Genomic DNA, 13287 nt, shown 5'->3' on the forward strand with positions numbered 1-13287 from the left:
GACTAACGCTCCCCGCAGGAGATTAGTCTTCCTACGCCCGAAGGAAATAACGTCGAGAATCAGTATGGTCTCCGGCCATCGGCTAGAGTGCTGTGAGAAGTAAAAGGCGAAATAGAATGAAGTCGAAAGTCCGCTGCCACGGGAAGTGAGCGTGGATTCGGTGTAGAGTTCGGTTACACCTGGTGAACGTTTGGAGCACTCCGATGTGACTCGTCATTCGTTCAAGACTGTATGATCCAGCCGGTATACAGGAACAGGGACCGTGGGGAGGGTCTCGACGCACAACTCAGCAATAGTGTCGATCATCCACATGCGAGTAAGAGTAAGCCCGGTGGCAACTGACGATTCTGTACACGGTAGAGGTGGTTCTGCGATCGAGTACCGAGCCCGTCCACCTCTTGGTTGTGTAACCGGAACCAGGTAAAGTCCACCACGGAGAGCATCTAGATGCGTTGTAGGTAGACCTCTGACCTCTTGTTTTTCCCCGGGCTGTGGACGGCCTTGACGTGACTTGGCTCTCTAGCGGATGCACAGTTAAGCTTTTTTGAGCGTTTTTCTAGTTTCTTTGCGGGGATAACACACCGTCAGCCGGAAGAGGTCAGTGTTGCCGCAAGAGAATGGATAGTCTTACTGCTTTGCTAGGAAAAAATGACGAAGCAAAATGGTGATGAGCTCAATTTCTGGCGGAATCCTTAGGCATGGGTAATCGTACCCTGGAATAGAGCGTGGGCCAGGTCGCAACTCCTCGTACTACTCGCATGTACTCGGGAACCCGTAACTCTGTTCGTATAGCCACAGCACGAGGCTGGACTCGGGTCATGACCCGTGGATTCGGGTAGTGACAACGAGGCCGGCGCAAGCCGGGGGGCAGTGGTTTTCGCTCGTTACAAAGAATCGTGGTTAAAAATAGGGCACGTGGAGCCTTTCTGGTGCTGTGGCCCAATTACAAAGCGTAAGACGGTCAAGCTTCTGTGCCGAGACGGCTTGAGTAGGTCAAGCCTTTTTTAGCGCATTCGTTCACGTACCATTTTATGATTGGTTGAAATTCACATTACCTGTATACGGCGCAGTCCCCAGTCCCCGCAGCGCAGCCGCAGCATCTTTGGCTGGCAAAATTCCCTATTTCGAGCGCATCCTTTGTCATCCTCACCACCCCTCAACATCCAATGACCCTCAGATCTAGGTTCATCAGCACTAATCCTGTCTCGTCTATCGCAATCACCGCCATAGCCCGATCTGTGCAAGCGCTGACCAGCTGGGCAGTCCAGAAAATCTCTCGAGCCGGTTACACCACTCTGTGGCGCATCCTCTGTATTCGTACCTCGTGCTCCTGTGTCCCTGGATCTAGCTGCAAATGCCCAAGCTGACAGACATCACAGGTCCTCGGTAGGTCCTTGTGGTCCTTGCTACTTCCACACTCTCCCGCGGCCGCCACAGGATGGAGGATGTACTGAGGCTGCTGTATGACGTGGGAATTGAAATTTGCCTGGTGACAGATGAATCCTCCTTTCTTTTGGCCCTCCCCTTTGTGGCATGGTCTGGCTAGATACACCTCGCGAGTTCACAGAACGATGCCAAATGGAGTCAATGTGGGCGGTGAGCACACCAGAGACTGGGGAAACAAGAGCAGCCGAGCGAACAACGCACCAAATCACTGCATCGCCGCATGGCCGCCGGAGTCAGCAACAGCGCAATCTCCTTCTGGCCCTGGTCTTAGCTCCCAATCCAAGCTTTGCCTCAACGTTGCTTAACTTGGCCCCCTCCAAAATGGCGAATACTATTAGCTCGCCACACGATATGCTCCTCCTGGGTCGAGCTCTACGCACGCCCGTCTATATATTCAGCTGTGGGCTCTCGCTTGAAGTTAGGTCTCACTCATACAACAATCACTTCATTCTTTACTTGACTACATTAACAGCTCAGTTTTCGCTTTCTCAACACATTCTCTCGCTCATTCAAACAGCAAACCGACTTTGACAATAATCTTTCTTTTTCCTATCGTTGAACGCACGCTCACTAGCACATCATCACACGATATTCATAATGTATTCCAAACTCGCACCAGTCCTCGGCTCCTTGGCCATTGCCTCGCTCGTTGCAGCAGTCCCCGTCGACGTTGAGAAGCGCGATATCTGGTTTGGTGGCCGTAAGCCCCACCTCGAGAACTATCAGGGTGGCCAGCCTTCAGCCTCAGCCTCTGCCTCGTACAGCGCTGCCAACGGCTACTACACCCCATCAGCAACCAGCGGCAGTGGCTCATGGTCCACCGGTGCCCCGCCGCCGCCGTCGTCCTCGGGCTCCAGCGATGGCAGCAGCAACCCGTTCAGCTTCCCGCTGTCCAACGGCTTCCCCAACATCCAGAACCCCTCGTCCCAGCTCACGGCGATTGAGTCTCAAGCCCACGGTCTCTTGCCCAACGGGCCCCCACCGCCATCGCCCCCTGCCGATGACGATCTCAAATCATTGAGACTGATTGCCTTCAATGAGCTGTTTGAGGTTGCCTTCTTCACTGAACTCCTCTACAACGTGACCCACAATGTCGCCGGGTACCAGTTCCAGGACCAGAACCAGCGACAGACCATCATTGACGCCATTACCGCCGTCCAAGCCCAAGAGGAGCTCCACGCCCTGAACGCCAACGGCGCCCTCGCCCACTTCAACGCCGGTCCCATCCAACCCTGCAAGTACGAAGTGCCCGTGTCTGACTTCAAGAGCGCCATCAACCTGGCCAAGACCTTCACTGATGTCGTCCTCGGAACCCTCGGTGACGTCCAGACCCATTTCGGTCAGAACGGTGACAACGGCCTCATCCGCGGTGTCGCTGCAGTCATTGGCCAAGAGGGTGAGCAGAACGGTTTCTACCGCAACTTGCTTGGTCTCATCCCCAGCGGTGCTCCCTTCTTGACTGCCTCCACCCGCGAGTTCGCCTTCTCTGCCTTGAACCAAGACTTTGTTGTTGCCGGCTCCTGCCCCAACATCAACACCATTGACCTTCCCATCTTCGGTGCCCTGAACGTCTTGACCCAGAACATCCAACCCCAGGACCAGCAACTCCAGTTCTCCTTCACCGCCACCGGTGCCTACTCCCAGTATGCCAGCAACTACCACAGCCTGAGCTTGGTGTACATCAACCAGCAGAACGTCCCCGTTGTTGAGCCCATCACCCAGGCCACGGTCAGCGGCAACACCGTCACCTTCTCCGCGAACTTCCCCTTCACCGAGAACGACATGTTCGGTCTGACCATCGCCGCCGTTGTCGAGGGATCCGGTCCCTTTGCTACCGTCACTGATGTTGCCGCCGCCACCAAGTTCGGCCCTGGCTTGATCGAAGTCAACTAAGTGCACGCATATATCCTCGACTGGGAAACCCCCATTGTGTGATGGAATTTATGAAAACAGAATAAACTGGTATGACGCATGCGGAGAGAGAGAGAGAAAAAGAAACTTGTAATCCGGGTCTTTGGTTTTTGATTTTCTGGTGGTTCATTCACCCTTGGGTGTTTTTGTCTGGTTTTGCAAAGGGGTTTGACATTTTTGATATATTCGTGGTAAACCCTCAATTTTTGGGAGGGAAAGGTGGGGGAGAAGAAGACACATAGTTCCAATCTGACGTTGTTCTCCTCAATTCGCTTGATCTTGTCTTGTCTTGCGCTTTTGGCTTTTGTGTAGAAAGTGACTCTTCCAACACTTTGACAGCAGCGCCTAACTCTCTCCGAAGCAAAGGGCCCCGGTTCTCCGTGGCAGCTCTCCCTGGTTGAACACCAAGGCGGGGATCCTCAGTTAAAGTCAAGGGTATATCGTGGCAGTCTTCCCCACTCTGTCCTACTCCTCCGCTACCCACGACCTCCACCTCCATCTCCACCTCGACACGCACCTCCTCTTCACCCAGGCTCAACGCCTCATTGCATACAGATGCGGGGGCTTGGAACCAGATCCCTCAGAGCGAGAAAAGCGGGGTCACTCATCGGATTCCAAGGTAATGTATGTTATGTAGGGCCACCATTATCGAACGACCGGGTGCCGTTCTCGAGGCGAACGTGAACCTGGGGTTTCTGAACAACGCTAGCTAGGGATATTGTCCTTCGTACTCTACTCGCAAGGGACGGGATTTCGCTTTGTCCATCTATTCTATCCAGCCATCCATTTAACCGTCTTACGGGTCTTGCTTTGAACGTCTCAACGAATATTTGACTGTACTGTGTTACACCCCCTCTCTCTTTGTCTTTCACACACACATACATACACGGATACGAAAGGAAAAAAGAACTCGAAGAAAAAGACATGTCGAACCAGACGGTATATTTCGTGACTGGAACCACACAGGGAATCGGCTACGAATTCGTGCGCCAGCTGCGAGAGCGCCCCGGGGCAGTCGTGTTCGCGACGTCGCGGGACCCGGAGCGGGCGACGAAGCTGCAGTCGCTGACGGACCGGGGAAACGTGCACGTGGTCAAGATCACCAAGCAGCCCGAGGCGGTGCAGGAGGCGGTGGAGGCGGCGGCTCTGGTGAAGAAGGTCGCGGGAAAGGTGGACGTGGTGGTGGCCAACGCGGGCATCATCGGGCACGAGACCAGCATCGCCGACGCGCCCGTGTCCCAGTACCAGGACTTTCTGGACGTGAACCTGCTCAACAACATCGCCTTGTTCAAGGCGCTGCGGCCTCTCCTCCTCGAGTCAGCGCGCCAGGGCAACACGCCCAAGTTCGTCGCCATCAGCACGCAGTACGGGTCGCTGGCCATGGTGGAGGACCTACCGGGCCAGTCGTCAGCGTACGCCGTGTCCAAGGCCGCCCTGAACATGTTCATCCGGCACATAGCCTACGAGGAGAAGAAGAACGGCATCGTCGCGTTCCCCATGCACCCGGGCGTCGTGGCCACTGAGACCGTCGCCCCGCTCGCCGAGCGCATCGGCCTCGCCACCATCGAGCCCGCCGAGAGCATTCGCGGCATGATGAAGATCATCGACCGCGCCACCGTCGCCGACGAGGTGCGTCTGTGGAGGTACGATGATACCCATCTCCCATGGTGATTGCCGACGCGCCACGACGAGCAGCTAGTACGGGAGAGAGAGAGGGAGAAAAGACACCCAAGGATAACAGAAGACTGTGTACTGAGTACTGGGCGACTGACTCTCTCTCCTTCGTCGATGGGTATTGAAAGTCATGTCAGATATCGACATCTCACAACCTATCTGGAATCCATTGTGTTCTACTTACAAGTTTCTTGCCCGAGCAAAAGCTCCCTGTTTCCTGCATGTAAGACGTCTAGCAAAAGCATTTACTTCAGTCCTCTACATACCACGGTAATGTGTGCCGTTGCCTGTGGTACTGGCCTCTTAGTTTCTCTGCGTTAGGGGTATAAAAGCAGTAAATATTCAGGATGTTCGCTACTCGTGTCTAAGATACAACATTCCCACTCGCAAAGCACGGCCCGCAACCATAAAGCGCGTTTTTTCCCTGTTAAAACCAAGACGAGATCCAAGAAACGCCCTGCACTAGCATCCTTCTCATCATCGCTCAGACCGCGTCCCATTCCTCTCCTCCGGTCGTGGTTCACAATCAGACTGCACCACCGATCCTACCGTCGACGGCGACCACTCCGAATTCTCTCGAATCCCGTGCTTCAGCCTCAGATGCCTCTTAACCGCGTCTGGCCGGACGTGGCTATACTTGCACAAGTGACACTTGACCTTGTCCTCATCCGTCGCCAGGCCATGCACCGCCTGAACGTGCTGAATGCACCGTCGCTTCTCAGCGAAAGGGCGGCTGCAGTGCGGGCATTTGAACGGTTTTGTATGCTTGTATTCATGCCGCCTGAGCTCACATGGGCGTGCAAATGACTCTGTGCAGTCTCCAAAGTGGCAGCGATATTTATATGTTGGTAAAGGCACAATGCTCAATGGCGATGATTGGAGGTCGAGCGCTGGAAATAGATCGGCATCGGTGAAAGGTGGTTGAATGAAGCTTTCATCAGACGAGAACAGGGAAAAGTCGTTGTAACTATCGTACTCAAAGTTGTCCAGATAGCTTAGGTTGTTCAAAATGTCGTAATCCAACTTCATTCCCTCCATGTCGGAAGAAGGGTCGGGTGATATATCAAAGGACAGGGAAGGGGTGGATTGTGCGGTATATGTGGTTGGGCTTTGGGCAACAGAGGCCTTTTGCAGATGGTGTGCTTGTTGGGCTTGGTATTGTTGTAGTGGTAATGTGCTCTCCAAGGGCTGACACGTCGCTCCTTGGAGGGAAAAGATGTAAGATGGGTCCCAGAATTCGGTGTGGGTGTGACCTTGATGCAGATCAGGGTTCATGCAGGAGGGATCAAAGGGCGCCATGATTTCACGTAGCGACTGCGTGCTCGATGGCGGACTATGTAGTACAATCGGCGAAACGTGTTGCTCGGGTTGTGTTTGTCTCTCCTTTCTCGAGGCGGGACAGCGTCTCGGGTAGGAACAGAGCAATCCACAGTCGCAAGCCAGGCTCCATCTGACTGCACTTTCTTCGATATCAATGGAGGATTATCCCACTGATGATAGCGACCTCTCAGGATGGTCGCCATCAAAGAGTTCGGCTGGAGTGCTCTCGGTGCGTGCAAGAGCATCAGAGGGATTAGGTGCCCACTCAGCAACAATGGGCAAATGCCCAATGCTGGAGATTCTAGGTCACTGTTGTGGTTATCAGACGCTAATTTTACCTGCACACAAGGCACAGTTACTAACCGTCGTCTTACATTGCCAGAGTTGGCCGGCTGACGTTGTTGAAGGGACTGGCAAAGTTTGTGGGTCATCTGCTGGTCAGTCGAAGCCAGGCTTGGTGGGAGCGAAACTCTTTGCAGTGGTCTGTTGTCGGAATCTCGAGGTCGTATGTGTGTACCTAAGAAAAGGGTTAGTGTGGCTATACGGGCTTGCCTCGAGCTATGGTCATACGTTGATCCGGACTTGACAAGAACTTCAGATCGTTGCTGCAATATGTTTCGTCCAGGTGCGCCCTGGCCTCTGTTGACTTCTCAACAGTCATTTCTAGCCGCTTCTTGACGTCGTGTACCTTGGCCCTACGACCGAGGTCTTCCATTGGCATCGAGAGGTTACCGTCCGAGGAAGGTGGCATTGAGGAAAGATTAGTGAGAGCCGAAGGCTGGAATTGTGAAGGCGTGAGGCTGAAGCCCCTAGGTTCTGTGCAGAAGAATGCGCGGTGTACGAAAATCACTGGAAATCAAGCAACGGGACAAATAATTGTGAGGGAAGTAAAGAGGAGAGGGAGAAGTCCAGGCAACGAGGCTGGAGGAAACGAGCGGCTTTTGACTCGTGAAGGTGCGCGGGGAACGAAATGTGGCCTACAACGGGAGGATTGGAGCTAATGTCGCTAGTGGTGGCGGTGCTTGGTTTATTGATATATTGTTGGTCAGATTGTGTCGGCCACACCACGCTAAAGATCCCGCTAAACCCTAAACGCTCGTTGCACCAGATGAGGCTGAATCGGTGGAGAGAGGATCGAGTACCACCAACTGCTGCGCCTTGACTCACCTTTCACCCAGTCACCTAGCTCACCCCCTTCGTCAATCGCACATCTCACAAATTCAATTCGATCTCATGAGCCCATCTACCCCTCCTTATCACCAACCGTCATGAGATAGACGATCATTCTAGGTGTTTACGGCATGGTCTCCGAGTCTGATTCTGGCTGGGTGTGGAACCCTTCAAGCCTTATGCGATGCGTCGACGATTCAAAAGCTGGACTCTCATGCTGTTCCAAGCGCGAGACTGTTCTCTTACCCAATCAGATAGGTAGCAGCTCCAGCGGCCTCTTTACTCGTGTGGGAGGTCGGCTATCAATATAGGCCGTTGTTACCCTTGGAGCTCGTTTGCACAACTTAGCTTTTTCATGTTTCGATACTTGCCATCTGGACTGTTCCATGTGACACTTTATGCTAGATCCCAGCACTTGTCAACGCTGCTGGTTTGTCGTCAACAGTGCTGGGCTCATCCGGAAGTTTCGAACAAACTGTGGCAAGCGCCACTACAATTCTCAAGCAGTGGACTTGATCTGGATTCCTCAGCAGCAGAAGCGTTCTCAGCTCATCATGGCTCTTCCAGAGAGATAAAACAGCATCTTGCTCACATCGCTAGGGCTCCACCAGCTACACCATCTCAATATGAAACTCATATTTCCCGTGCACTTCACCCGAGATTGTCAAGTCGGTTGTCGTTTGGCATCACCACGGGGTTTGATCAGGCAAGTATCACTCCAAGAATGCCTCACTTACTGGAGAGACAGAAAACGCCAGCTTCAAACGTAGAGCAGAGCGCTGCAAACGAGCTTCTTTTCTCCAAGAGGGTACAAAATGTTCGCTGCAATCTGTCTCTCTCTCTCCTTCCCAGACCTTTCAACTCCCAGGTACCTAATCTTATCTTCAACCTGCATATACATAAAACACTCATTATAGCGAGCCGATACCTCCAAAAAGAATCGATTGGCACATCTCACAGACTTGCGAAGACCCAGACGAGCGAGCGAGCGGGACATTTCGCGCCGCATAGAGTCGTTTTACCTCTCGGGAAGAGTGTTTCGTCCCTCTCCGTCCATCTTTCCGACTCTCCTCCACGACAACGACTTCGATTCCGACTTCGACTTCTGCCGTCTTGCTCGGTTTTCATGCTGTCCCCAAGCCCTCCGCCTCAATTCTTTTGAGTGAGTGAGTGAATACAAGAGAACAAAGCGGAAGAAAATGTCCACCGATCCTCAATGGCCAAAAAGACGGAGACTTCCACCACCAGCAGCCAAGCCTCCGAAGATATCCAACGTGCGCTGCCAGACGGAAGGGTGCACGGGCAGGGGTCCGCGCGGGACGAGATGTCCCATCTGTATGTGGATAATCCGGTGATTCTTGTTCTCCTCCTCCACGGACTTGGGACTTGGACACAGATATGGAACGGACTTGGATGGGAGTCGGAGTAGGGGTAGAAGGAGGAAAATCTTTGGCTTCGAGCCTCCAGAACTGATGATAATGGGCGACGACAGAGGCGACAGGCGACGCCGATGACGTCGGTGTTCGTCCATTTGTTCGTACGTACCTACATCCGTTCAATCCTTTCTCCTCTGGCGTCTCGAAGCTTTATTCTCAGCTACCCATCGAGCCGGGACTGTCTGTCAAGACCCCAACCCCATCTCGGTCACGAGTATATCTCGATGTGGCTGGCTTGGCTGGCATTCTTCACGAGTGAGTTTCCAGGGTGAACGGGTGAGCTGGAAGAGTAAATCACCCGGGAAAAAGGGATATTGTTTATAGAAGAGCTCACTCCTCCCAAGATGGAGAAGACGTACATCTGGACTGGTTCTACTCTAACAGGCACTGACATAGGTATCTTACCTAGGTAGGCATCTATCTGATTCTATCCTCTACGATAGCACGACGCAAATCGGTAGAGCCGTGGGCTCACATAAATTCGATCTCTTGACCGTCCCCGTGGTTGTCGTCCGGGTCTACCGCACGCTCTTTGCCTTTCCCTTTATCCTTGGATTCAGCATCGCCCCCATTGACTGGTAGGCCCAATGTCGCGATCTCGTCGTAATCATCACCAACTTCCTCAATCCTACCACTCCTGTTATTCGGACTCCTGTCTGTTGCCACCCCCCTCTTCGCCATCTGGCCTTGAGCACCATCTCTTCTCACGACCCTCGCCCGCCCATCACTTCCCAAGCGCACCTCGAGGCCCAACTTCTCGGTCGTCTCCCTCACCAACTCGGCATCTTTTTCACCTGGTGCCGGGACAATTTCCCTCGCTTCGAGAGAAGAAACAAGCGCCTGGTTTTCTGGGTTGTGCTCCAAAAGGAACTTTAGACACATCACGGCGTGCTCTTTGATGTACGGATTGCATGCTATAAGCCCGAAAAATGTCAGTGAAATGAAATGGAGCAAGTATTTGGGCGGACTTGGTAAGCCAAGACGACAATGAACAAACTCGTCTCTCGGAAAAGACGTTTGTTTGTAGAACAAAGAGCGGAAGGACTGATCACCTACCATCATAGGATGTACAACTCAGGATCGTCTCAACTCCACCATACTCCCGAATTTGATTCTGTACTGTCGGTGACTTCCAGACCAAACTCGACAACACCAGCACGATCAGTTTCTTGAGGTTACGCCACTCAAAATCGGCTGGCTCTTCGGTCACAGTTGTTGCCGCGGGAGGAGCTTGTGCAGGGGGTGACGGTGACGGTAAGTCTTTTGGTGGTTGGGGAAGCGACTCGGTGACCGTTGAGGTGCCATTCTCTTGTGCGGGTCCTTCGGCTGGCATGGCAGTATCATAGGGTCTCTCCACGGCAACGTGAGCAGGAAGCGTTGATGCTTGCTCTGGATGTTCGACGCCAGTCGTGCTTTGTGCCCGAGTTCCATTGGTCGGCATCTTCAAGTTGCCATTCGCACCCGTTGCGGGAGGAGGCATAGCCTGCGTCAACCCGACCTTCGCGATACTTTGATCCAACTCTTTGATCAACGTTACCAAATCATACACGATCTCCCACTGAACGAGCAACTTTTTCCAGTCGTTGTTTTCTGTGAGCACTGCAAAGAACTCTAGAAACTGGTACACGCCTTCGTACACACGCTCCATATCCCACAAGTTCAATGGGAAATCCTCTGCTAGCGCGAGACCAGCGCGAATTTGACCTTGCAGGTAGATCAGGGCGCAAGTTTCGGGAATGATGTTGCCTCGGAAGACGATGAAAATATAACGAACGGTGAGGACGTCTACACGACTGAGTGGTGAGGGAGCCAGTCGAGGTTTTTGGTGCTGTGCTGTTGGTGCCTGCTCGCCTGTCGCATTTTGTTGCTGTTGCGCCGCCGAAGGAGGGCTGTATTTTGCGCGGAATATGTGTGTCAGAATCTTGATAACAACAGCTTGCGCTGGGGAGATGATGTCCTTGGGCTGGCCAAAGTCCGCGTACGCATGGGACATGAGTCCATTTTTCAGAATGGCTTCCATGATTTGCACCATCATTTTGAAGTAGAACTCGTCATCTGGCAAATCCCACGCAGCGATGAATATCAACAACTCCCGCAGAACGTTACGCCCTGCTTCTTGAGCGAGTAATATATGACAGCGGACTGCTTGCATGTTTTTTAGACCCTGCTGATGTGCAGTGGTACTGTTCTTCGAGCCAAAATTGTCCACAATGCCTGCTTGAATGATCATGGGCAATGCTTCGATTTCAGTCGGCCCAAGGACGAGGGGAACATCGGTGAGCAGACCGCGTTCTTGATCTCCAGATCCACGGTAATCGTCGTCTTCCATACTATCTCCGACGCTGATGAGATCGTCTTCGTCGTCTTCAAGTTCATAGTCCTCTGGATCAACATCGTCATCATATTCCGCTCCGTCGTACTCGCCTAAGGGACCAGACCGTGGATGTAAACGGGCCATGAGTTCGTCTTTTGCTTCTTTCAACGTCGCAGCTGCAGATTGAGCGGTTCGGGGCATGCTCAGGTCTTCTTCGGTCAAATCTTGGGAGGTCTCATTCAGGTCGCCATACGACCCCGGCTCGGGTAGATCGCTCCAGTGCGCATCCCTCAACTTGGCACTAGGTTTGTAGCCATTGACTTGGGTGAGAGCCATGATCTTCTCGGCAACCTGCTTGACTTGTGTGGAATTGGTCTCGGTGGCAGCAACATCCTCCTTGTTCTGCAACCAAGCCCGTAGTTCCGCGCCTACTTTCAACAGTACATCTGGGCTATCGTCCAGTTGATTCGCGTTCATACCCGACAGAGTTTCCATGTCGGTTCTGATCTTATCCATGAGAACTTTTGCCGCCTTTTGAGTCTGCTCATCCGGCTCTTTATTGGTGCTCATCAGGTCGAACAGCGCATGGACATCGTCGATGTTGTACCCGGGGTCACCGCCATCCATCGCAAGCCGACCCACTCGTCGTGGCATTTTCTCAACAGTCGACCGGATCCTGTCCTCCTTTGCAGCATGGTCCTTGCCTTCATCGTCGACAGTCTGCTGGTCTGGAAGGCTGCTCCGGTCGTCAACCTCGTTTGCTTGGGACTGTCCAAACAGATCCAGCCACAGAACCAACTTTCGCTGTTCATTGTGCATAATGAAATTGTGCAAGAACTGCAGGCAAGTGATCAACAGCCGCTTATACAGATTCACCACTTTTTGCCATCTTTCCTCGTTTCGGGGGTTTGCCTCGCCATCGAAACCCCGAGCTGTGACCTTAACACAGACATCGATGAGTTTGAGGATCTGTTGATCGAACCCTTTTTCCGCAGCGAGGTTCTGTGCTTTTTTGGTGGTGGCAAGGAGGTTGCGCGCGATGGTACATAGATCATTGAGTCGTTCAATGTCCTTGACCAGGCTGAGGTAATGGGCTGCAATGAGTTCGGAGCTGCTGCCGCCGAAGCCTAGGTGCGGAGGGTGTTTGTAGGTAAAGGATTGTTGTTCTAGGGCCGGAAGAGCGTGCTTGAGCACCGTCGTCAAGCCCTCCCATATTCGAGGGTTGAATCCCAGCGCAGATCGGACGTCGCTCTCTTGATGCGATTTGTACAGAATTTGTTTACCGGCAATTAACAGGTGTTCCAATCTCTTCTCATCGATCAATCCAGGACTTTCGTAGTGAGTCTGAGTGCCGGTGAGGACTAATTGCAGGAGTATCGAGGGGCTCATGCTGATAGCTGGCACTCATAGTCGTTGTGACCTCTGTGAGCCGTGCACTGAAGTTTTTGGTGATTTTAGAGGATCTTGGGCACGATGGGGTTGAAATTCCGCAGCCTGCAGTTTCCGGTAAAGCGGTACAGTCTACGACGAAGCAGGGATCCTGCGGTCGCCATAGTTGCCTTTGGACCGGCAATTACAATATGCCGAGGAAATATCCCTTCTCCGTAGTAGCTGGCACCTTGCCAGCTCTATACAATTTTTTTTTTCTTGCTCGACATTTTGCTAACATCTATTAACAATTCTGCCTCGTTTGCTACCTATCAAACGCCCCTTGAACATGCTGAATTTGTGCTGAATATGACATGTGCTAGAGTGCGGCATTGTTTCAGGGGTATATGCCACAGATTGCAACCTGCCAAAAATCACATCATTTATCCGGCCCTTTGAGATACACCGATAGTCGGACCTCAAGTCCAGAACGGTGTGCCGTGCACTGCTCCCTCCTGCCTCCTCTTTCAAAGTAGAATGCCTTCTTTCAGACATACCTTTTGTTCCTTCAATCCTGTCCCCAGCGGCCTTCTTATCCAACATATCCTTGTCCGCGGGGACTATTTGCCAACCATCGCCTCGGAACGA

The 13287-nt window shown here is 52.7% G+C and overlaps 4 protein-coding genes across 4 annotated transcripts; 2 read left to right on the forward strand and 2 right to left on the reverse strand.

The window, feature by feature from the left end:
- Positions 1-2043: 2043 nt before the first annotated feature.
- Positions 2044-3339, forward strand: Z517_06757 (uncharacterized protein; the record flags this gene model as incomplete). Its single annotated transcript, XM_013428496.1, has 1 exon — positions 2044-3339. The coding sequence occupies one exon, from the start codon at positions 2044-2046 to the stop codon at positions 3337-3339; it is 1296 nt and encodes a 431-aa protein (XP_013283950.1).
- A 942-nt stretch (positions 3340-4281) lies between these two features.
- On the forward strand, positions 4282-5028 carry Z517_06758 (uncharacterized protein; the record flags this gene model as incomplete). Its single annotated transcript, XM_013428497.1, has 1 exon — positions 4282-5028. One exon carries the CDS (start codon positions 4282-4284, stop codon positions 5026-5028), a length of 747 nt encoding a protein of 248 aa, XP_013283951.1.
- A 480-nt stretch (positions 5029-5508) lies between these two features.
- Positions 5509-6330, reverse strand: Z517_06759 (uncharacterized protein; the record flags this gene model as incomplete). The annotated part of the gene is made up of 1 exon (XM_013428498.1): positions 5509-6330. One exon carries the CDS (start codon positions 6328-6330, stop codon positions 5509-5511), a length of 822 nt encoding a protein of 273 aa, XP_013283952.1.
- Positions 6331-9428: 3098 nt separating this feature from the next.
- Positions 9429-12660, reverse strand: Z517_06760 (uncharacterized protein; the record flags this gene model as incomplete). Its single annotated transcript, XM_013428499.1, has 2 exons — positions 9429-9871; positions 10014-12660. The coding sequence occupies 2 exons, from the start codon at positions 12658-12660 to the stop codon at positions 9429-9431; spliced, it is 3090 nt and encodes a 1029-aa protein (XP_013283953.1).
- Positions 12661-13287: the final 627 nt, after the last annotated feature.

The sequence above is a fragment of the Fonsecaea pedrosoi genome (genome assembly GCF_000835455.1).
Source record: "Fonsecaea pedrosoi CBS 271.37 unplaced genomic scaffold supercont1.4, whole genome shotgun sequence".
Lineage (NCBI taxonomy): Eukaryota > Fungi > Ascomycota > Eurotiomycetes > Chaetothyriales > Herpotrichiellaceae > Fonsecaea > Fonsecaea pedrosoi.